Raw genomic sequence first — 23069 nt, forward strand, 5'->3', positions numbered from 1 at the left:
TGCAAAGTGAAACACATCCATCTGCAAGATTTCATTCCTCTGTGTACCTTTGCGTTACATCCTACTGGTAGTGGAGTCTGGTTGTAAAAAGAACAAGTAGGACATTTTCTTACAATTTCCTTGGCATGTTGCCAGGTTATAGAAAAATCCTTTTATAAACCCTTACTATTGACATGATGTTTTTGTGAAATTATGAGGCCTTCAGCACATTTCCCATCAATAGTTTATTAATCTCATCAATGCCTTGTGCTAGAGGGCCTGACAGATCCATATGGGATCATATGTGAGTTATATATAAGGGATGCTTCCTATTCCTGATTATATCTTGTAACTGAATAAATAACAAAGTTAATTCTGACTCATCTGGGATAAATTCTTCAGTCTCAATATATAAGACCACTCTTTCAGCATACTGAGAGTAAGTAACTATGTTGAAAGGTTCTGAAAAATCTATTAATACCATCAGAATAGCATAGAATTCCAATTTTTGAACCAAATTGTAAGGACTTTGATCCACTTTACTTAAATTTTCTGTTTTGTAACCTGCCTTTCCTTCTTTGTTTGCCTTCACATGAAATGTGTGGGCTCCAGATATGGCTGTTTCCCATATAATATGAGGCAGAATCTAATTAGCTCTCTTTATGAGTTGAATTCTATCATTTTTGAGCTATTTCTGTTAATCTCTCCAAAAAAAAATACTGCAAGCTCTTTGCCAAGGTTAATTTACTGCCCATAATTTGTCAGTGTCATCCTTAGTTAAAGGTACTACAATATCTGCTTAGTCTATTCCTGCTAATTGACAAAGTCTTAATTTTGCTTTTAAAATCAAGTCACAGATTTTTTTTCCACATAAGTTTTAAATTTTTTACTCTGTTTATTTGGTAGAAATATCCATTACAAAATAATATCTTCCCTCTGCATTAAAATTCCTGTAGGAGAATGCTTAGAGGGTAACATAACCAAAATGCCATCAAGCTTTGGATCCACACGATCCACATGTCCCTCCTGTACTATCTTTCTCACCAAGCCCAATTCTATCTCGGCTTCAGCTGATTATTCTCTTGGGCTATTTAAGTCCTTGTCACCTTCTAAGGTTTTCAACAAATTTCTCAGTTCATCATTTTGCACTTCAACAATAGTTCATAGATAGGACATGTCTCCTAATAATCTTTGAAAGTCATTAAGTGTCCATAATTGATCTCTCCTAATTTGCACCTTTTGGGGTCTAATTTTTTATAGACCTACTTTATGTCCTAAATAATAAATAGAATCTCCTCTTTTTATCTTTTCAGGAGCAATTTGTAATGCCCACTCAAGGCAAAATTATCTTTACTTCTTTGAACATTCTTTCTAAGTTATCTGCATTTGAATCAGCTAGTAAAATATTGTCCATGTAATATAAATTATAGATTTATGAAATTGTTTACATAGTATGTCCAATGGATGTTGTACAAAATATTTGCATAGGGTTGGGCTTTTTAACTTCCCCTTGGGAGAACCCTTCATTGGTATCTCTTAACCATCTGAGAATTATTATAAGTTGACACCATGAATTCAAATCATTCTCTGTTCTTTTCTTGTAAAGCTATTGAGAAGAAACATTCTTTTAAACCAATAACTATGAGAGCCCATCATGTAGGTACCAGAGTAGGCAAAGGAATTCCAGATAGTAGAGAGCCCATTGGCTCAATTTCCTTGCTAATTGCTGTTACGTCTGTTATCATTCTCCATTTTCCAGATTTCTTTTTAAAAATAAATACAGGAAAATTCCAAGTGCTGGTGGATTCTTCAATGTGCTGAGCATTTAACTGCTCTTGTATCAGCTCTTCTAAAGCCCACAGTTTCTCTGTTGTTAAAGGTCATTGCTGAACCCATACAGGCTTGTCTGTTAACCATTTTAAAGGTAGAGCTTGTGGGTGTCTTTGATATATCAACAGTTGTTGTTCCCTGCTCTTGTACATCTGGATGGCCAGTGACTGCTCTTTATAATACCTCCTAATATTTCTCTCAGAAACATGTGTTACTTTATGGTTTGTTTCTGAGATTGGAGGAATGTTAATCGGGGTATTCCATTGTTGTAATAAATCATAGCCCCATAACTTCAGAGCTATATAAGCCACATATGGCTTTAATTTTTCTTTCTTGCCTTCTGGCCCTGTACATTTGACCAGTCTTGCACTCTGTTTCACATGGGATAATGTTCTAGTGCCTAACAGCTGACAATTTACCTCCTGAAGAGAATAATTTGGATGGCAAGATGATGGTGCAATTCTTGTTACATCTGCACCTGTGTCTACAATACCTTCAATGAGAACGACATTTATTCATACTTTTAATTTTGGTATTTGTTCATTTATAGAAGCTTGCCAAAAAAACCTCGCTTTCTGGTTTCTGCTGAATTTTTTGTTCTCTCTATTATAGCTATTCTATCACCTTGTGCAGTACTTTTCTTGTAATAGGCATATGATTATTTAATTGCTCTGGTAAGGGCTTTCTTCTGCAATGGAAGGAAAGGACTGAACTGAATTTGCCAGGGAGGCCTGCAAGAGGCCCCTCAGGGAGTTTTCAACAACAAAGGCAAAGGATTACCTTGTCTGTCCCTTATTGATCTACATTCATTAGTTCAAAGTTTTCTTAACCACACCTATTTCAAAATCCAGAAGAGAGTGGAGTTCTGTTGCAATTGTTCTTGAAGAAACATTGTTCCTAGGAACTCTCTGTATACAGTCCCTTTTTTGTTGACCTTGTTTACTGCAATTAAAGCATCTGCCATGATTATTTTCTATAACTCTCTGGAAATCATCTCTCCTATCCAAGTATCATCATGGTTATGAGATTCAATATTAATTGTATCTTGGATCCATTTCTCCAAGGAGACTGATCTTGCCTTTAATGCCCAAATTATCCTATTGTGTGCTGCAATTATTATCTCTCTAGGTTCTTTTATTGGTATCATTCTTTTTACTGCTGAAGACGGCCTTTGTATGAAATCTGTGAAGGTTTCTTTTGGGCCCTGTATAACTTTTATAAATGACTCAATTTTCTTTCCATCTCCTTCAATTGTGTGCCAAGCATTCAGAGCTGCCATTTGGCATAAAGTTAGGATGTGATCATCATATAAACAAAGATTGTCTTTGTATATCAGCAAAATCGTCTTCTCCAAGTTGATTTTGGGGAATTTCCATCTCTCTAGCAATACCTCATTGTTCTATAGTCTTAGCCTCCTCTTTCGACCAGGTTCTCCATTGTAACTGTGGATCAGGCACTAGGACAGCTGTATACAAATCTTTCCAGTCATGATGGATAATTCTTTTACAAGTGGAACACAAGTGTAACATCTGCTTTACAAATGGAGAATGCGTAACAAATGAGATTACAGCTTCTTTAAATACCTCAAATCTAACATTTGCACAGAAGTCCAATTAGCTCAACACAGCCGTGAGCATTTGGTAGTTCCTGTAAGGTTACCAAATAGATTAATGTTGGTTATTTGAAAACCTTAGGCTGTTTCTTTGTAACTGTATAATTCGATGCTGAGATAGGCTCACCTTTAAATTCTTCTGTCTGGGTATGAATTTCTCTATGATTTATTTTAACAGGTTTTTCTAAAAACATCAATCTTGGCACTCAAATTAACCAACATTTTTAATGACAAAACAAAAATAACCAAACATAATTATATTAGCATAATAAAATCACAACTGAATGGGGTCTGAGATTATAAATATCTTTGTTGCAGCTGATATCTCTCACTACAGTAGTTTTACTTTTACTATAAGAATTACTTTGAACAGTGCTTATTTTCATAATTTTTTATCTAGAGCCACAAGATATCTGTAGGGTGTGAATCTGCCCAGGTTAGTTTTCCAACACCAGGTATTTATTAAAATTTGAAGAAAAAGCATGAGCTCATTATAAAATAATCTCCACTCTCCTTATGGTCGCTATCACATTACTTCAGGTGCTTTAAAAATAAAATCCCTATTTCTTCAATTAATCACTACAGAAACTTAGATATCCTTAGGAAATGAAAGGAAAAATTAGTCTTATCCAATGAAGTCTCTTAGGAACACAAACCACACTGAAGGGCAGGCCACATGCTTAGGTGTAGATGGCAACACAAGATGAACTCAATGGGGAATTATGACTTTTTCTGTTTGTTTGATTGGTTGGTTCCTATACTGTATTGGTTAGGTGGTTAGTTAGTTAGTTAGTTAGTTAGTTAGTTAGTTAGTTAGTTATCTATTTATCTATTTATTTTTCTATCTACTTATATATTTATTTTACATGTCTGCATGTTTTTAATGAGAGGGAGAGAGAAAGTGTGTGTTCTTGGGAATGTTGGAAGTAGGATAATGTCTGGGTGGAATTGGGGAAAGGAAAACGATGATAAAAATATAGTGTAAGAAAAATCTATTTCCATAAATAAGATAATAAAAAACAAAATCATTGATATCTTGGAAGGTTCTAGGTGCATAATACTCTGCTTTTGCATAATTTAGCTTACTCATCATTTGCTTAGCTATGATGGTTTCCAAGTATGTTTCATGTCTTTTTGTATCTCTTCTTTTTAATTATATAAAAAAAAAATTTTCTTACATGATATATTCTAATTAAAGTTTCCTCACTCTCTTCTGCTCCATGATCCTCCCCATCACCCTTCCTCAGATCAACAGCCTTACTGATTCTCATTAGAAGACAATCAGGCCTCTAAGAAATACTTATAAATTTTAATATAATGTAATAGTATATGAAATAAAAACTAACACATCAGAATAGTACAATCCTCACACACAAGAGGAAAATTGCCCAAGAAAGCACATAAGAAATAGATACAGACACAGAGACCCACTTGTTCACATCAGGAGCCTCATAACAAACACTAATCCAAGAGCCGTAGTAAATACACAAAAAATATAATATAAAGTAAATGAGAAAAAAATGAAAAGCCTTGACAGGACATTATGGTATAAGGAACTACCATATACACCATTGAGTTTGTTTTCTGTTGGCAATCTAACGCTAGTTTTACAGTCTATACTTAGAAGTAGTTTTGGTTTCACCAGTAAGACTCTCATAGAGAAAACGAGACCTTCATTGACAATTGGTTAGTAATTAGAATTAGATACTGTGCTAGGAATAGAGGAATGTGTACACTTCCCCTTTTAGCTGAAGGACCTCATCTGGTACAGACAGGAGCAGGCCCTGTGGATATTGATTTCATCTCTGTTAGATCATATGTGCATCTATTTTGTTGATGTCGATGGCTTTTTCTCTTGGTGTCCTGTATTCCTTCTGCCTCCTATATTCTTTCTGCCTCATCTGCCACAGTGTTCCATGTGCCCTGAGGAGAGGGATTAGAGGGAGACACACAGTTTAGGGCTGAGAATTCCAATGTCTATTACTCTTAGCATAATGTCTGGCTGTGGAACTCTGTATTTGCTCTCATCTGCTGCAGGAGGAGGCCTCTCTGATAATAATTAAGAGGGGCACTGTTATATATCAGAATGTCACTAGGAGTCATTTTATTGCTACATTCCTTTAGTAGAACTGTAGTATTTGCTATTATCCTAGGTCCTTTTTCTGTCTAACTTCAGGTGCATGGTCATGAAACCGTGTCAGGTATGTTTTCCAATTCATGGTGTGGATCTTAAGTCAAATCAGATATTGGTTGGTTGCTCCATGAACCTCTACAATACTTCAGCAATACCATGTCTTGCAAGCCGGACACCTGTGTGTGGATGTGTGTTAAGTTTAACATGTATTCTACATACTTTAGATTGTTCTGTCATTGTTTGTGTTTATTTGTTTTTTTATTCCAGTTGAATGTTTTTCTAGTTTGTTTTCAAAATGGAGAAAAAAGAGGTCATGAAGGGCGGTGGGTGGGCATTTAAGAAGGATCTTGGGTTACAAATTATGATCACCACATATTGTACAAGAAAATATATTTTTAAAAGTTACCCTGATGAATCAATTTTCAGTGATGGAATCTGGTTTGTTTGCAACTTAAATATAGTGATTCACATAATTTAACCTTTTTATTCTTGAGATTTTATATTTTATAAACTATAAAAAGACTGATTTGTAGCTAGAGTTTTCCTGCCTGGCCCACAGTCAGGACAAATCTCTCTCACCTGCCAGTCCCACAGCCACTCAGACCCAACCAAGTAAACACAGAGACTGTATGGCCATGGCTGGCTTCTTGTTATCTATTTCTTCTATCTTGAATTAACCCATTTCTATTAATCTATAAGTTGCCACGTGGCTTGTGGCTTACCGGCATCTTCACATGCTGTTTGTCATCACAGCGGCTGGCATGTCTCTCTGACTCAGCCTTCTACTTGCCAACTTTATTCTCCTCCTTGTCCTGCCTATACTTCCTGCCTAGTCAATGGCCAATCAGTGTTTTATTTATTGACCAATCAGCAACACATTTGCCGTACAGAACATCCCACAGCACTGATTACTGATAAATGACAAGATACATGGCATACAGCATGTGATGTCTTTCACATTTATACAAATATACATTATACTAGAAATAAGTAGAGTCATAAACTTTGTTCCCAAAGAATTATTTACCAGTTATGACATGTTGATAAAATGTGGAGGAATGGGTCCTCTTAAATGTGCAGTAGTCACACAATACAGAGTTTCAGCTGAAAGAATATAGGGCAGTTTATCAAAATTGAAGAATTGTGAAGGGCTGAGTACAGAAACACTTTAGGTATGTATGTCAAATTAGATGTGAGGACAGGTTATGCAGAACCAGTTACAGCAGAGAGTTGAACAATGTTTGTAGATTTAACATAAAATTTATGTAATTAACTGCTGGGTAAGTATTTGATTAACTGAACTCTGACATTAGCCTATAATTAAAAAATGTATTGGTCTGTGTTCTACTCAAGCACATAGCTTATTGCGCAATTATTAAAGAGAGTATTTCATTCCTGTCAAAATTGTGTTCATTTTTTAAAATGTGATTTTCTTCATAGAAAAGGCATTCATGAACTGTAAGCTTGATGAATCCAGGAAACCTATCAAGGGCATAAAAACACATGGAAATGTATGAGATCATGTGGTGTTATAACGTTAAAGTTATACAGTGTTGAAGAGGTGAAGAATACATACATATCTCATTTATCTCTTATTTAATATAGACAGCACAATAATTTTTATGAATTCAACTTTCTAATTTAGAGAAATTTGTATATAATATTAGAATTGAGAGAATAAAGATGGATTTTATCACTAAAAGAAATCAATACATCTGAAATCTTAAATCACTGTTTTATCTGTGACAACTGAAACCTTGGTGACAAACAAGATGGAAGACTTCTATATAATTAAGAAAAACATGGACTATGCTGTAAAATTGACTTTTCCTTTAAAATGTCCTTTGTTCCTAACATGATGAAGCACATTTCTATGTGGTCTGAACAAAATAATATGGCACTTGGGGAGAAAGATGCAACCTAGGAGACCTGCACTGGAAGCCAAAATAGAGAAGACCTCCATGGCCACAGTGATTTTTCCCTTGGTGCTGTGGTAGACAGGAAGGAAGGTTATCCACACACTGAAGAAAACCAACATGCTGAAAGTGATGAACTTGGCTTCATTGAATGTGTCAGGCAGGTTCCTGGACAGGTAAGCCAAAGTGTAGCTCCCAAGTGCTATGGAGCAGAGGTATGCCAGGACAGAATGGAAAGCAATAGTGGAGCCCTTGTTGCATATAATAATTATGTAGCCATGTTCAGTATAAGCATCTGAGTCAATAAATGGAGGAGAGGTGCTCAGCCAAATGCCACAGATCACAAGTTGGATGAGGGTGCAGACAGGAATAATGAGGTTAGGAGCTCTTGATATCATTATCCACCTTATCAGTCTTCCTGGCAATGTGATCTTGAAAGCCAGAACCACAGTAACAGTTTTGGCCAAGACTGTGGAGTGAGCCACTGTGAACAAAACTGCAAATGTGTATTGCTGCAGGATACAGGAGGCTGTGTTGGGATGGCCAATGAATAACAATGGACAGAGAAAACAGAAGATCAGAGTGACAAGCAGGATATAAGAGAGAGCCTGATTGTTGGCCTTGACAATGGGAGTGTGGTGAAACTTCACAAAGACACCAAGAACACCAGCTGTTAGTGAAGAGAAGCCCAGGGCCAAGTAGGTGAGTGCCATCCCCAAAGGGTCTTCATAAGACAGAAAAGTCACTGCTTTCTGGAGGCAGTAGTTCTGCTCTGTGTTTGCATATTGACTTTCTGGACACCTCACACAATGATCCACATCTACTAAGGAATTAAAGTTATTGTGAGTCTCTGCTCAGGTTCCCATTTTATCTCAAGTCACTTCCCAGCACCAGCTCTCTGGCAGTTGCCCACATTTCCTTTGTTGTTTCAGACTCAAGTAAATAAGTGTTCAATAGTGATGATTACCAAATGATATCTAATCAACAATTCCACATCGATACTGACAACTCTGTCCTTTTCACTGTTATATTTAAATATATTTTCAATTAAGTGATAATTTGTATTTTTTCTTTATATTGTCATAAACTATTGAATTAACTTACATAAACCTAACTTGATCATATAATCACCTCCTTCTGTATTCCCTTGTGTGACTTTTTCATGTGAGTTAAGTAAAAATTACATGCTTTGGTATGTCTTTCTTTTAGTGTTTTTCTCAGCCCTAATATCAAATATCTATTTACATTGAATTTATTGAATTCTTCAAACTGTTCATTCTCTGATAATTCTTGTGGGAATGAGAATTATTAGATTCTTGAAAGATGGAAAAAAATCCCCTTCTGAATCTGTTTAATCATTCTTAGGGAGAAAATATCTGTTGAACAGATAGATATGAAACTCTGGGTTTAGTCTTAGTTGATCATGGAATAAGTTTTGTGATACTTTATCATTTAAAGTTTATAAGTTTCATCTTGAATTCAAGAGATATAAATGGCAATCTATTTATTACATATTTTCATTAAAATATTTCCTTTTCATACTTCAATTAAAATACTTAAATTTTATTTAAGTGGAATTTGCAATTTGACTGGTGTTGAAAATTCTAATTAAAAATCTATTGAATTCATCTTTTTGGTAGAGTCCGTAGCATCTTTTATTCCATTATCAGCATTTTATTTGTTTCTTCCAGATGTGCCTTCCTGTTGTGCTCACACTCCCGAGGCAATGTGTCTCTACTATATTCCAAGTGTTTATTTCCATTGGTTTCTAACAAATGATGAATGATTCATCTGCACAACCCCATATTATTTTGTAAATGCACAGGGTACATAAGTCATAATACACATTAAATAAAGATTTAAATATGAATTTTAAAATATAGATACACCTCACTCTATAGGATTTGAGGTTTAGGATTCATTATGTTTAAATATTTAGCATTTATGTTGCAGTTTCTTCTTTCTTACTTATAATGATTTAAAGGGTCTCCTTAAACTACAAACATGCAGGATTTGATATTGATGTTTTCAGTTTCCTCCAATGAATAAAATTAGCATGTTCATGAACTTACCATGGCCCTAATGTACACAGAGTACCTATATGCACATTAAGTCTTTGATGATCTGTATAGTCAGTCTCAATATGCATGTTTTAAATTTGGCAAATTAAAGCCACCAAAAAGTTTGCAAGTTTCTATCTTTATAAAGTAAAGTTAAAACATCTGCATGTTCAGGAAAAACATTATGTTACTCAAAGTATTCCAATTAATATATGAAAAATTCTCACTAGACATTAATGTTGAGGAATCCTCTTTAATTTCCTCTCCATATTCAACATTGTGTCTGTGTGTGCTTTGCACAGTCAGTGTTCTCAACTGTCTCATGCCTATTTTCTTGTCCTTGGATATATTCTGACATAAGGTTCCTTTACTTTGTCCACCTATTCCTGGAAAAGAGGGTCCTTCAAATTTAGTGTCCTGCCTTGTTAAAAGACCAAAGGTTTACATTCATGTATCATTATGTATTATTCACAACAATATCATTACAGAAGTGGTGATGTGCCATTTCAACTAGTTGTCACAAGGCATTGTCCCATAATTTACCTCTTCTATGTTTAATAATGCTTCCATTAACTTGTTTAAATACAGAGACAATTGTATATAATGAATCAATGAGTACTTATTGCATTCTTTAGCTTATGTTAATGAAATTAACACAGAAGTGATACAAATCTAGATTCAAATTCATGATACATAGCAACTATTGATTTAAAATAATTGTGTTCAATATAAGATTCTCATAATAGGTTATTGACATACTTCCCTAGTGGTTATATTCTGGTCCACAACAAGTTTTAGATATTTAATATCTATGTTACTGAAGCACATCCCACTCCATGGAAGTTAAGGAGCTTGAAGTTTTAGTACTCATATGGGGATGGAGGAAAAGGGGGAAGAAAGATACACTTTAAGGGAAGGCTGAATGTTATTTATACTAGAAATCAAAAAGATGAAGGTAGATAAATGGTTCTGTGGTTCAGGATACTATTACTCCTAAGGAGGACCTAGTTTCAGTTACAAGTGCCCACAGAAACATCAATGCTAACTGTGCCTCCACCTCCAGGAGATCTGAAGCCCTCCTCTAACTTTGATGTGCACTAAGCAAGTACATGTGCACACACATTCCTGCAGGCAAAACACTCACATAAAAAACAAAATGAAAAGGAACCTAAAAATAAAACATATTAAAACATGTCCACAGGTAAATCAAATATGATCTTTCTGAACATATCTGATAAACCTAGAACCATGACTGAAATCATGAAATGAGTGGCATAAGGGGCCGATCCTTAAATATGTGATAATCATGAACTAAATATGCTTTGAAATGCAAGAAAATTGAGTACTTATAATATGTGTGTTTGTGCGTGTATGTGCGTGCGTGCGTGCGTGCGTGCGTGCGTGCGTGCGTGCGTGTGTGTGTGTGTGTGTGTGTGTGTGTGTGTGTGTGTGTGTGTGTTAAATGCCATGGTGAAATAAAGCAGACTATTCTGTGACTGGTAAAGTTGTTCTCTGAAAGGAACAATGGCTCCAGTGGATGAAATACATGAATCAAGTATGAGATTCAGTGGCCTGAGCACCATTTAAAATGATGATAAAATGAACCAAATTATTTTTACTTCTAAATGAAAGAACTACAGGACTTATCTCTACTTTTCCTTCACAGAACTTATCAGCTTAGAAATTGCAGAACACTGTGGAGAGGTGAGGAATACCCCAGTTAGACTGACACTTACCTGTCTCATTGGAAATCTCATTGTCTGGACAATGAGTGCAATCATAGCAGCAGGCAGCCTTGCCCTGCTGGGGTGATTTTCTGAATCCAGGAACACAGCTCTCACTGCACACAGAGCGGGGAAGCTGAGAATTATATAGTGAAGAGAAAATACTCAGGAGTGTATAGTTTTAAAACAAAAAATATTATTTCTCAATATTTGGCAATGAGATGGCAAGTTTTTATACTTATTCTTTGCAGATTCTTGTTATGATGCTGCTAATTTCTATATAGTATATACATGAAGTTCAATGTGTTTAAATAATGGTCTAGAGATAATAGAAATCTGAACAATTGTGAAAATATAAGAGGTTGGGCAAAATAAGAAGTTTTTAACTGAGTACATGTTTCAATGGGCAACTGTACTGTCATCCTGATCTTGTTGTATACTTCCTGACAGCTGGAGTGAGAGTATCATTGTTTCCCAATGGTCATGCTTAATTCACATTTGTTTACTATACAGGACTCAGAGTTACTATATGAACTAGGCTGTGTGACTTTTGAGAGATGATCTATATTAGGGTATTTGAAGTGGGAAGACATATTCTATAACTAGGTATTCCATTTCATTGGATGTAGTTAAGGACAGAAAAAAAAAACAAAAAAAGTATGGGAACAGAGTGTTCACATCTGTCTACTTTCTGACTGAAGATACAACATGACTCACTTTCTCAGGTTCCTGCCAACATGATTGCCTGAATCCTAATGAACTGCTCACACCTAGTGTGAACAATAAGTCAATGTGTTTAAGTTATGTCAGCCTATTTATTTATTTATTTTGGTTATTTGACAAATTGCTTCTTTTTTCATCAGGAAGACATGTAATTTACCCATGAACATGTGCCCTCCATGCTACAGTGCATGGCCAGGTGCCTGAAAGCAAAATGACCATGTCCTGATATTTCCCGATCTGGGAGTCAAATTACGACTCATGGCAGGTGGTTTCAGGACGGGAATGAAAACTTAATAAATAGACACTGTGTTTATTATTGGAAAAATGTGTCCGAAGATAAAAGTATGGAAAAACAAACAATCACATGTTGTATAAGGCAACAAAAACTTTCTCAAATGACAGTAGTTTTGGGCATGCAGATGGGCACTGAGTAAGGAACCAACAATCATTACATCCACAAACAAATGTCTATTGACATGAGGATCAAAACAATAAGATAAGATCCAGCCCACCTCTGTAAATCCTATAGCCCACTGTATCATATGGTCAGACAGAAACAGTTCTCGGCCCTGTGGAGCATTTGGAGAAAATGTTCCAACTTTTATCTTTTGTCTGAGACCATCTGGAAAATTCCAGAGGTTGAGAATATCATATTCTGCATCTAATTTCCTTTGTGAATCCAAAAACATAAGTTTTTCAGCACCATTTTTGAAATAGATATTCTTAAGATAAGAGTGTATCTAAAAGAGATGCAGAACTTTATGATGAATTTATTCCCAGAAAGGTTCAATAGAATCCAATGAAGGTATAGGTCTCATTGTCCTAAATCCCTGACATTAATTGCAAGCTATACCAAGCTATCAACATTTTAATGGATGAAGACTAAAATTGAATATATTATATTTCTAGACTGTTATTTCAAAAGAAAGAATTCACACATGCTTACACAATAACAAGTAGAGAAACAAAAAGATGTACTCCATGAATGTTGATTCAAGCAAATTCCAAAACCTTGAAGTGTTAGCCATATCCAAATATTTAAGTAATCTACTCAAAATTTCAGTTTGTAAATTGGGGTGTTTATGTCCAAAATGTAATAAAAAGGTCAGTTAGGAATCATAACCATAGATTCAGAATGTAAACTTCAAGGATCTAATAGCATTTGATGTTTTAGGATCTAATTCTCCTATTTATGTTCTGAAATATGCTTAAAAATAATGAGGTTTCAATTGAGGATAGCAAGATTCTGATGTTAATTGTAACATGAAGTGGATGATGAGATACACACATTTAAATATTATTTTTAACACCCATTCATCATGAACAATAGCACATGTGTCTGCAATAACTTCTGCATGATGAATTTTAAATAGTCTCTCAAGTGCTTTTTTTGTAAAACCGGCTACTGTATAACAATGATGTATTGTGTTCTTTAGAAACCTCAGTATGTCACAGGGCTATGTATAAAATATACAGGAAGAGAAATTACCTCCCAAAGGTAGGTATTTACCTCCCCATTGCTATGATGGTGGGTTTCTACTTGCTTGACATTCATCTCATGGAGACTGTGAGCCACAGCATATACAGAATTATATACATTGTAACTCTCTTCACTCATGTCCATTTCCAAAGCATTTCCAGGCAACATTTCCAAAGAAGCATTGGGTAGACAGTTAATCAAACTTTTACAATCAGGTCCAGAAAAAGAGCAATTGAAATATGTGTTCCAGAGAAGAGCAAGGATATGATCTCCCGGATATTTGGAAGGGTTGTATGTCTGGATAAACTTCCTAAAATTAGAAATCTCAGCATGGTGTTGTGCAAAAATGAGACTCCCATGGAATGGATCAAATATGAAATAAGGAACATCAGTAGCTACATCCCATTGTGACTTTATGATCCAGACTTTCCAAGTAATTGAATGTATACTTATATATATTATTATACCATATAAAGATTTAGTGACATCATAAATGATAACCACATTTGCAGATGATTTCAGGATCTGTGGATGTCTTGTTCTGGATTTAAAGTCAGAGTTAATCCAGTTGAATGGAATCATTTCTACAAAAGCTACACACACTCTGTTTTTATCCATCTCTCCTCTCAAGTTGGATAGAATCTCAGCCGCATTGTGGTCATCTATGAGAACCAGTCCCACCCACGTCCAGCTGAAATGAACCATCAAAATCACAATGCCATGTGACAGAAATGTGTCCCTGGGTACTGTCTGGTAAAGAGAAGAAAACTGCCCTCTGTCACTTAGAATAGTGTCAAATCGCCCAAAAGTAATCTGAAGAAAATTTCAAATAGGAAACAAGAGTGAAAATATTGACACAGAACACAGTCTTAAACCTGAGTTGACACTTTGGATTAGTATAGACTAACTGCTGCTCATGGTATTTTAAACTCTCATCCTTTTTCTGAAGACATTTATGAAGAATTCCTCACAAGACACAGAGTTTTCTAAACACTAACTATAGGTTGCAAACACTCTTCTCTATCGTAAGCAAAGTATATGAGGACATATAAACAAATGCCTGATTTATTCTCCAATAGATGAATGTCATAGCCTCACTTCTTTACATTTGAAAACATCTGAAATGTCTCCAGTTTAATATGAGTGTCTTGTTTCCTCACAGCCATGTACCTCACCTGTGGATATTTGTAAAGATTCAGTAGTCTCCCAATTTGTATAGACGTTTCCCATGATGTTCCTGTAAGTAAAGCAGCAGCCTTGTTCTCCCTTCTACATGTGTAATTGGGGATATTTATTCCCATTCCTGTGAGGAAAAGTAAAGTTTCCTGCATAATATTCCAGTGACTGTCTATGGCATTATATAGCTCAAATCCTAGAGATGTGTTAGGTAAAATATGAGTGTTCCTGTTGATCTCCTCAATGGCAAATATGAAGGCCAAAGAAAACTGGTAGCTCCTCAATTTGAACCTGGAGAGAAAGATTGTCAATATTTATGATGGGGACTCACATCATATCTTTTGGTAAGATGTTGGGCCACATCCTGATGACATAGTAACAATGGCTTTTATACTGTCAATATTATATTCTACAAACAATTTTTTTGTCATCAGGGTAATGGTTATAGTTTCAATATCATGGTATATATGTTTAGTGATGTTTTAATTAACTAAAAGCCTCAGGTATATCTAAAATTTCTGGACTGGAACATTGACCTGAACTGATATAAACCTTGGAATCTCTAGTATGGGAAAACACAAACATAATTCTTTGATGCTTTAATGAAATAACCAGGAGAGGGACACTTCCATCCTTTAAGTTTCCCTTGTTCTGTACTATAAGAACTCCAAGGCTCCCACACCACATTCACTCTGTCTGTACACAGATGGAGACTGCAGCCTTTAGTTCTTCTGATTAAGGACCAATGATGCTTATGGGGATGTCTGCTTGTGTCACATGCATCAACCCCAAGCAATCTTGGATATGAACCTGGCAGCGGTTATGGCTTCCCACACCCATGCACATCTCTTTGAACAACCTTCCTCTCTCCAATTGCCATCCCCCTCTCCTTTCTAAGAGCCATACAATGAAGAGCAGAATGACCAAGTGAGTTTCCTGTAGTTTAACAGCCTACAGTCATGACTTAAATCCTCTTGGGTACTTTGTGCTATTTGTTTTATTTTCCTCTGTTGCCTGCCTCTTTCTTTATTCTTTCACTATGTTCTTACCTTCCCCACAAAGTGAATTACACAACAACTTTGAAAGCCCTGATAATAGATGTAATTATATTACTCTGAAGCTGAGTTCATTTTGAACAGAAAATATGACCTGGTTTATGGAACACATGACTTGAGAATCCTCATCAAATGGAACCAACTATGTAACTTGGCTGCTAACATTGCTAGTAGTATGATAAAGAATGCATATGTCATGTGACTTCTACACCATCTTGGTACACGTGACCACTTTGGACAGTCCAAAATGGTGGCCACTATTATATGTCACAGTCCCATTGAGTCCAATGGGATCCCCATACCCATTTAATATATGACAATGGAGAACATATCAGAAGAAATGGTTAATATTTTGTAGAAATGTGTATCTAGTTATGTAAACATATTGAAATAATTTTAATTTTATACTGAAAAATTAAATAAAAATAAGATTAAAAAATGTATTTAAATTACAAAACCAAACAATAACTAAAAGCAAAAAAATGATAAGAATGTTATTCATAGTGATAGAAAATCTCCATGACTGAATGTAGAGTTTTCTGGAGGCCAGAAGTGGAATTACTGTTTCATATGTCATTTTATTTCTATATTAAAAATTTGATGAACCTCCAAAACAATTTCCCTAATATCTCTGTACATCTGAATGCACACCAATATCAAATAATGATTTCTGTTTGCCAACAGACTTTCAAATACACATGGTTAGATTTCTTGATGATAATCATTACACTGAGGTAAGCTTGTACTTCTAGATAGTTGTAATTACATTTACACATCAATGGTACAGCCAAACATTTTTTAGGCAAGGAGGAAAATGAACAGTTGTGGACAAAGAGCCTATACAACAAAGGCAGCTGACAGGCTGGGTATCAACACACAGTAGAGTGAAAAGGAACCATTATCCTACAACTTGTATAGGAATCAATTCAAAATGATCATAGTCGTTAGCTTAAAACATGAAACACTAAATGTGATAGAAAAAAACACACCTAATAATTGTCAAGACATTAGTGTAGGCAAGAACTTACTTAGAGAATGCCAATGTTATACAAATTAGCCTCAGATATCAAAAAAGGAATTGCACAAAATGAATATGGAACTACAAAACAGTATTCCCTACACCAAAGAAAACTATCATCACAACACCGTATAATTGGAGAAAACACATTCCATTTGTTATTTAGTTCTTGGACTAATTTCAAATATTTTCAGTTAACTGAAGGAGTTTTAAACCAAGGTAACACAACCTCCAACCAACAAATCGGTAATGACATGAACTAATCTTGTACCAAAGAAAATCTCATACAGCTAGCACCTACAATCTTTTTAACATCGCTGATCATCAAGTAAATGTAAAACTAAAAAAGAAAGATTAAGCATTGATTGTTTCCAGTAATTAATATAGAGCAATAATGTTTCAAGATACACAGATACATGAGCAGAAAGAGAAAAAGGACAAAATGTCCACTATGGATTTCTGAATGTTTTTCAATTCTCATGATTTCCACTAAAAAAAACAAAGGAGATAGAATATGTTAGAAATTCACTTAAAAGAATAATATGAAAGACAGGAAAAATTAATGGGTGATTAATCCATTGATATTTCAGGGAACAATAAATGACATGCAGATCACATTATTAATGAAGGTAAATGGAATAGAAGAATTGAAGTACTTATACTTGTAGACTGGGGGTATACATGAAAAAAATGAATAGTGAAGTTAAGAATGGAAAGCTTTTGATCAATCTTGAAATTCATATTTTTATTTTCAGAAAAAGAAATGTGGACCTATTTGAAAGGAATTGTGAGAAATTTTAGAATAACCACAAAGCAAATCTTTGTCCTGTAACATGAAATACATTTATTGGGAAGAGAGCACCTAATTAGAAACATTATGAAGTCCAAACTATCAAGGAATATATTCTCCATGAAACTGAAAACCTTCTGTAAGGCAAAGGACACTGTCAAAAGGACAAAACAGCAGTCAACAGAATGGGAAAAGATCTAAACCAACTCCATATCTGACAGAGGGCTGATATCCAAAATATACTAAAATCAGGAAACTAAACATTAAGAAACCAAATAATCCAATTAAAAATTGGGGTACAGACCTAAACAGAGGTTCTCAACAGAGGAATCTCAAATGGCCGAGAATCACTTAAAGAAATGTTCAACATCCTTAGCCATCAGGCAAACTCAAATAAAAAGAACACTGGTCTTCCATCTTACACATTTCAGAATGGCTAAGATCAAAAATTCAAGTGACAGCTCATGCTGGAGAGAATGTGGAGCTAGGGGAACACTCCTACAATAATGGTGGGAGTGAAAACTTGAGCAGCCACTTTGGAAATCAATATGTTGGTTTCTCGTGAAATTAAATATAGATGTAGATCAAGACCCAGCTATACCACTCCTGGAAAATACACCCAAAGGATGATCTACCATATCAAAATGGTTTTGTTCAACTGTGTTCATAGCAGCTTTATTTGTAGTAGCCATGAACTAGAAACAACCTAGATGCCTTTCAACTGGTGAGTGTATGAAGAAATTGTGGCACATTAACACAATGGAGTGTTACTCAACTTTTAAAAACAATAACATCATGAAATTTGGTGGCAAATGGATGGAACCAGAAAAGGTCATCCTGAGTGAGTTAACCTGGACTCAGAAACACAAACATGGTATGTACTCACTTATAAGTGGATATTAGCTATAAATGAGAACTACACTACAATTAACAGACCCACAGAAGCTTAGTAACAAGGAGGGATCATCAGATGGGAGAGGAGGTTGCATGTTTCAGTTTCTGAACACAACAGATCTATTTGTATTTGTATTGTTCAAATGCCATATTGACTTGTCATGTCAGCTTTACCTGTAAGTGAACGTTAAAAAATGATGCTCATAGATGAGTAGAGGGATTCTCTGTTTGGAGAATATATTATTTGTTAAGTTAAGACTGCATGAAAGTAAAATAAAATTAGAAATTAAGACACAAAAATATTAATGTGATGAATATATTCCTGGCCACACATTCCATGTACTTTTTGTTACAATTATCAGAAAGAAAATACCTGTGAGCATACAATCAAAATGTGAGGAAAATCAAGTATGAGAGGAAAATACAAAAAAAAACCCACATTCCACATAAGGGCACATAGGCACACTCCTGTAAATGGATTTCTGTCAACACATTTGTTGTGTCTATTTCAGACTAAGCTGTCAATACATACTTATATCTATCAACTTTTCCTCCCTGATCATTTTTCCTGCTCTATATCCCCAGGACTGATGAATTAGCACTGCATCCAGGTTTCAACAGAAACACAATTGTATCACCACGACCTAAATGTATCTTCTTTCTTAATTGTCTATCTGCTGACTCTTCACCTGTACCTTGTTTCTGCATTTCCATTTTACAAGGTTTTGTTCTAAATTGAATGCAAGCTATCTTCCTCCCTTTCAGACCTTAATAAGTAGATTCTATGGCTACAGACATCTGCATGGAATAAAATAAATCCCACATCCTTCACAAAGAATTCTACTTAGACATTTCTCTCCAGCAGAGTCTACTCAATGCTAGCAACTTGTCTGCCATGGCCTCTAATCCAACTGGCATCAAACTAAGATACAACAAGCAGAGGTCACCAACAATATCTATGTGTCTTGCAGAACATACCCATACCAGATGTAAATAATTAGAAAAACTGGAATGAAGTGGAGAGTATGGTGCAAAATTGACAGAATCTAAAAGATTACTAATCATAATTAGACACAAAAGTTGTATTTCATTTTGAAATCATTTTAACAGATGAGGTCCCAAAACCAAATTCTCATATTCTGACTTCCAAAACAGCAGCAGCTAGCACAGGCAGTCCCTGTCACTCTACCATCATATGAAGACTCTGTAGTCACTGCAATTCATAGCATTATATATTCTCAAAGGAAAAAAATTACACTTTAACAACTCCCTAAAACAAGGTGTCAACTTTTGAAAATCATTATCTCTGTGGAGAAAGCCATGAAAAGTCCTAGCCATGAACAACAAAAGGCAAGGCAGAGGAATATAGAGAGATTCAGAGTACCAAATGTACGAAATAACATGAATTAAAACAAACTCTTCTTTCTTTGAGAGATGAAAAAAATGGAACAGGAGGAAGACATACCTGGAAAAGAGTTCTGTGTATACAGGAGAGGGAATGCCAGGATGAGAAATGAAAGTTAAATTCATGTGAATACAAACATAGTTGAGGACAATGAAATCTGAATTCTGAAAAAGAAATAAATTGTAAAAGCACTTACTCTATTGGCTTTTCATCTTCACATCTAGAATCATACATATTCATGCAGTAATAATGAAAAAGTGAAAAAAGTGCAGCAATCATCACATTTCCATCACTACGTAAAGGACTTGGTGATTTTAAATTGCACTGAAAAGCACCAAAGGAGTGAAGAGTAACAAGAGTCTGCAGGAGCAAGAAAAGTAAAATCCAAGAGAACATCATAAAATACAAGTGTCTTCCACAGTGTAACATGGATTCCAATGTGTTCAGCAGCTACTTATAGAACTCAAGTATTTGTGAGTACAAGAGTTTGTACTATTTTGGGTGACTGACATCATCACTCTAATCACAGATATTTTTGACAAGCCACTTCTACACTCCATGGAGAATTTGGGGCAATTTTCTTCCCTGAGAATTCCCATCTGAGACCCTGCACTCAAGATAAAAACAATTTTCAAAACTCATTTGGGATCTTCTTTATCCACAGGCCCCATGACTTCATCTAGGAAGACAGAACAGCAAGACTCCAGTGTTGACTCCTCTTGAATGGACTTGGCAAGAACACTATCACAAATGTTGCATGAGACAGTGACTCAGGATGATGCAAAGACCTTGCAAGGGAGGATGCCAGGGGAGATGAGAAGGAAAACATTCTGGAAAATATCCCAACCAGATGTAGCTCAGGGAAAATCAGTAGGACATCCTGCTTTTTAAAACTGATTATTTCCTATACCAATCTACCTTGTCAATTGCCTGGGGGAATCAAAAAAACACTTTTTCTACAAACCTTGCATGTCTGCATACCAAAATTTCTTCCATATCCCCCTATACTTCAAAAGGTCTCTGTACCAACCCTGGGAAACTGATAGGCCGAATTCACTTATTCCAAATTAATGGCTCACTCAATGGTGAGACTATGTTTTCTATTTACTTTTTGAACTCAGACTTACTGGGCTTTGTTTGTTTTTTCTATGTTGAATCATTCCTTTAATATAAAATCCCAATCACTCCCTACATCCAGAGAAAAGATTCAGACACTATTTATGTTTTCTTTAATGTGAAGTATTGAATATAACCCTTCTATTTTCCCCAAATAAATAAACAAATAAACAAACAAGAGTTTATATACACCATACATCATGTATAAAGTGTTCATTCTTAATACTTTAAATGAAGTTAATCTTAGGAGTAGAAAGTGCCATGATTGTAAATTTAATTTCACATGTGCAAATATACCCAACATGTTAGCCATAACCTCACATAAGTTCCATTCTATTACTTTATACAACCTTAGTAGCTAAGTTTAATATAGTAGCTAGTTTCTAACCTGAGTACTGCCACACACTTCAATATTTATTTCTGAATAAAGGAGCAAATTCTGAAAACAATTACATTTACTGAGTGTCACAGGGACCTGCAGTTTCATTATCTTAACAAAGGTTATATATGACTCTAGATTTTTGTCTCCCAGATGGCTCTGTTAAGCCTCTAAACACTGATACATATGACTTTAGATTGAAAATGTGTAATTTCATGAGGTGATCAGTGTGGATAAAGTCGTTATTTTTGGACCGCATATGGCTGGAAAGACCAATTGCCAAGATGGAGAACATGGAAACGAGAACTGCTGAGACATCATGATCTGACTCTCAGGGAAACCTAGTCACTTTTATTCAGATGTTCAAAGTATCAGCAGACCCAGGAAACCTTCAGCTTGAATTTTTGTCTTTCAGGTTGTGGGAGAATATAGTTCTCATGTGTTAAAATACTCATATTTGGTTCTGTTTTATAGCATTAACAGAAAAATGCACTATGTATACAGATGGGTGGCCTGGTTCAAATCTTTTTCAGCAAACAGTCTCCTTGGTAACTCAGAACAAGCCATACAGTTCTTCTATATGACTGCCACATATTTGTTCTCATTTTTATTTTATTGTCTGATACTTGGGATTTCATATTATCTCTAGGACTTATGATCCCCTCCTGTGTTCTGCCACATGAATGTTTAATTTACAATTCATATGTCAGTATGATGGAAATCAAAACACCTTACCTTATCATTAGAGTGGGGAGAAAAATGTGGAAATTGAACAAAGTGGACATTGATATCAGAGAGATCATAAAAACTGAGATGCAGTAAAATGACCTTGAGTCAGGCTGTATCTGAGTCCACATTACTTTTTATTTTTTAAATTTCTATTATTAAGAAATTTTCTATTCATTTTACATACCAATCACAGATCCCTCTTTCCTCCCACCTCCCACCCTCCAGCCTTCCCTCCCAACCCACCCCCCATTCCCACCTCCTCCAAAGCAAGGTCTCCCATGGGTAGTCAACAGTTCCTGGTTTATTCAGTTAAGGCAGGTCCAAGCCCCTCCCCACCACACCAAGGCTGCACAAGGTGTCCCACCACAAGCACTGGACTCCAAAAACCTCACTCATGTAGCAGGGACAGATACTGAACCCACTGTGTGGGGGCTCCAAAAACAGTTCAAACTAAACAACTGTCTCACCTATCCAGAGGGCCTAGTCCAGTCTCATGAAGGCTCCACATCTATTGGTCCACAGTCCATGATTTTCCACTAGTTTGGCTGGCCATCTCTGTACATTTTTCCATTATGATCTCCATGTCCCTTGCTTATACAATCCCTCCCCTCTCTCATCAATTGGACACCTGCAGCTCGGCCTGGTGCCCCACTATGGATCACTGAATCTACTTCCATCAGTTACTGGATGAAGTCTCTATGATGACACTTAGGGTATTCACTAATCTGATTACTGGAGTAGGCCAGTTCAGGCACCCTCTCGACTATTGCAAGTAGTATCAGGTATATAAACTCACTCATAATTGGATACTAGATATAAAGCAAAGGATAACCAGACTACAACCGTAGCTCCAGAGTAGATAGCTAACAAGGAGGACCCTAACAGGGATGCATAGAGAGCCCAGCAAAGGAGAAATAGATGGAGATGTACAGGAACAAATGGGGTGAGGTTGGGTAATAGAGGGCAAGGGATGGGGGATGAGAACATAAGGAAATGGGAGTTTTGAGCTGGAACAGGGACAGAGTGGGAGAGCAAGGAAATAGATACCA

General features: G+C 35.7%; 1 protein-coding gene across 1 annotated transcript; it reads right to left on the bottom strand.

Annotated features, from left to right (window-relative positions):
- Positions 1-7362: 7362 nt before the first annotated feature.
- Positions 7363-20792, bottom strand: LOC128120819 (vomeronasal type-2 receptor 116-like). Its single transcript, XM_052755026.1, has 7 exons — positions 20778-20792; positions 19993-20120; positions 14634-14925; positions 13489-14271; positions 12491-12718; positions 11268-11391; positions 7363-8291 (listed from the first exon to the last, which is right to left on the bottom strand). Exons 1-7 carry the CDS (start codon positions 20790-20792, stop codon positions 7363-7365), a joined length of 2499 nt encoding a protein of 832 aa, XP_052610986.1.
- Between the last annotated feature and the right edge of the window lie 2277 nt (positions 20793-23069).

This window comes from Peromyscus californicus, unplaced genomic scaffold (genome assembly GCF_007827085.1).
Source record: "Peromyscus californicus insignis strain IS unplaced genomic scaffold, ASM782708v3 Scaffold_2__1_contigs__length_46816999, whole genome shotgun sequence".
Lineage (NCBI taxonomy): Eukaryota > Metazoa > Chordata > Mammalia > Rodentia > Cricetidae > Peromyscus > Peromyscus californicus.

Coding starts and splice junctions, on each gene's coding strand:
- LOC128120819 (XM_052755026.1), bottom strand. Junction 14,926..19,992: donor GAAGATGAAAAGCCAATAGA/GTAAGTGCTTTT, acceptor CTTTCTCTCCAG/GTTCAAATTGAGGAGCTACC. Junction 14,272..14,633: donor ATCTTTACAAATATCCACAG/GTGAGGTACATG, acceptor AATTTTCTTCAG/ATTACTTTTGGGCGATTTGA.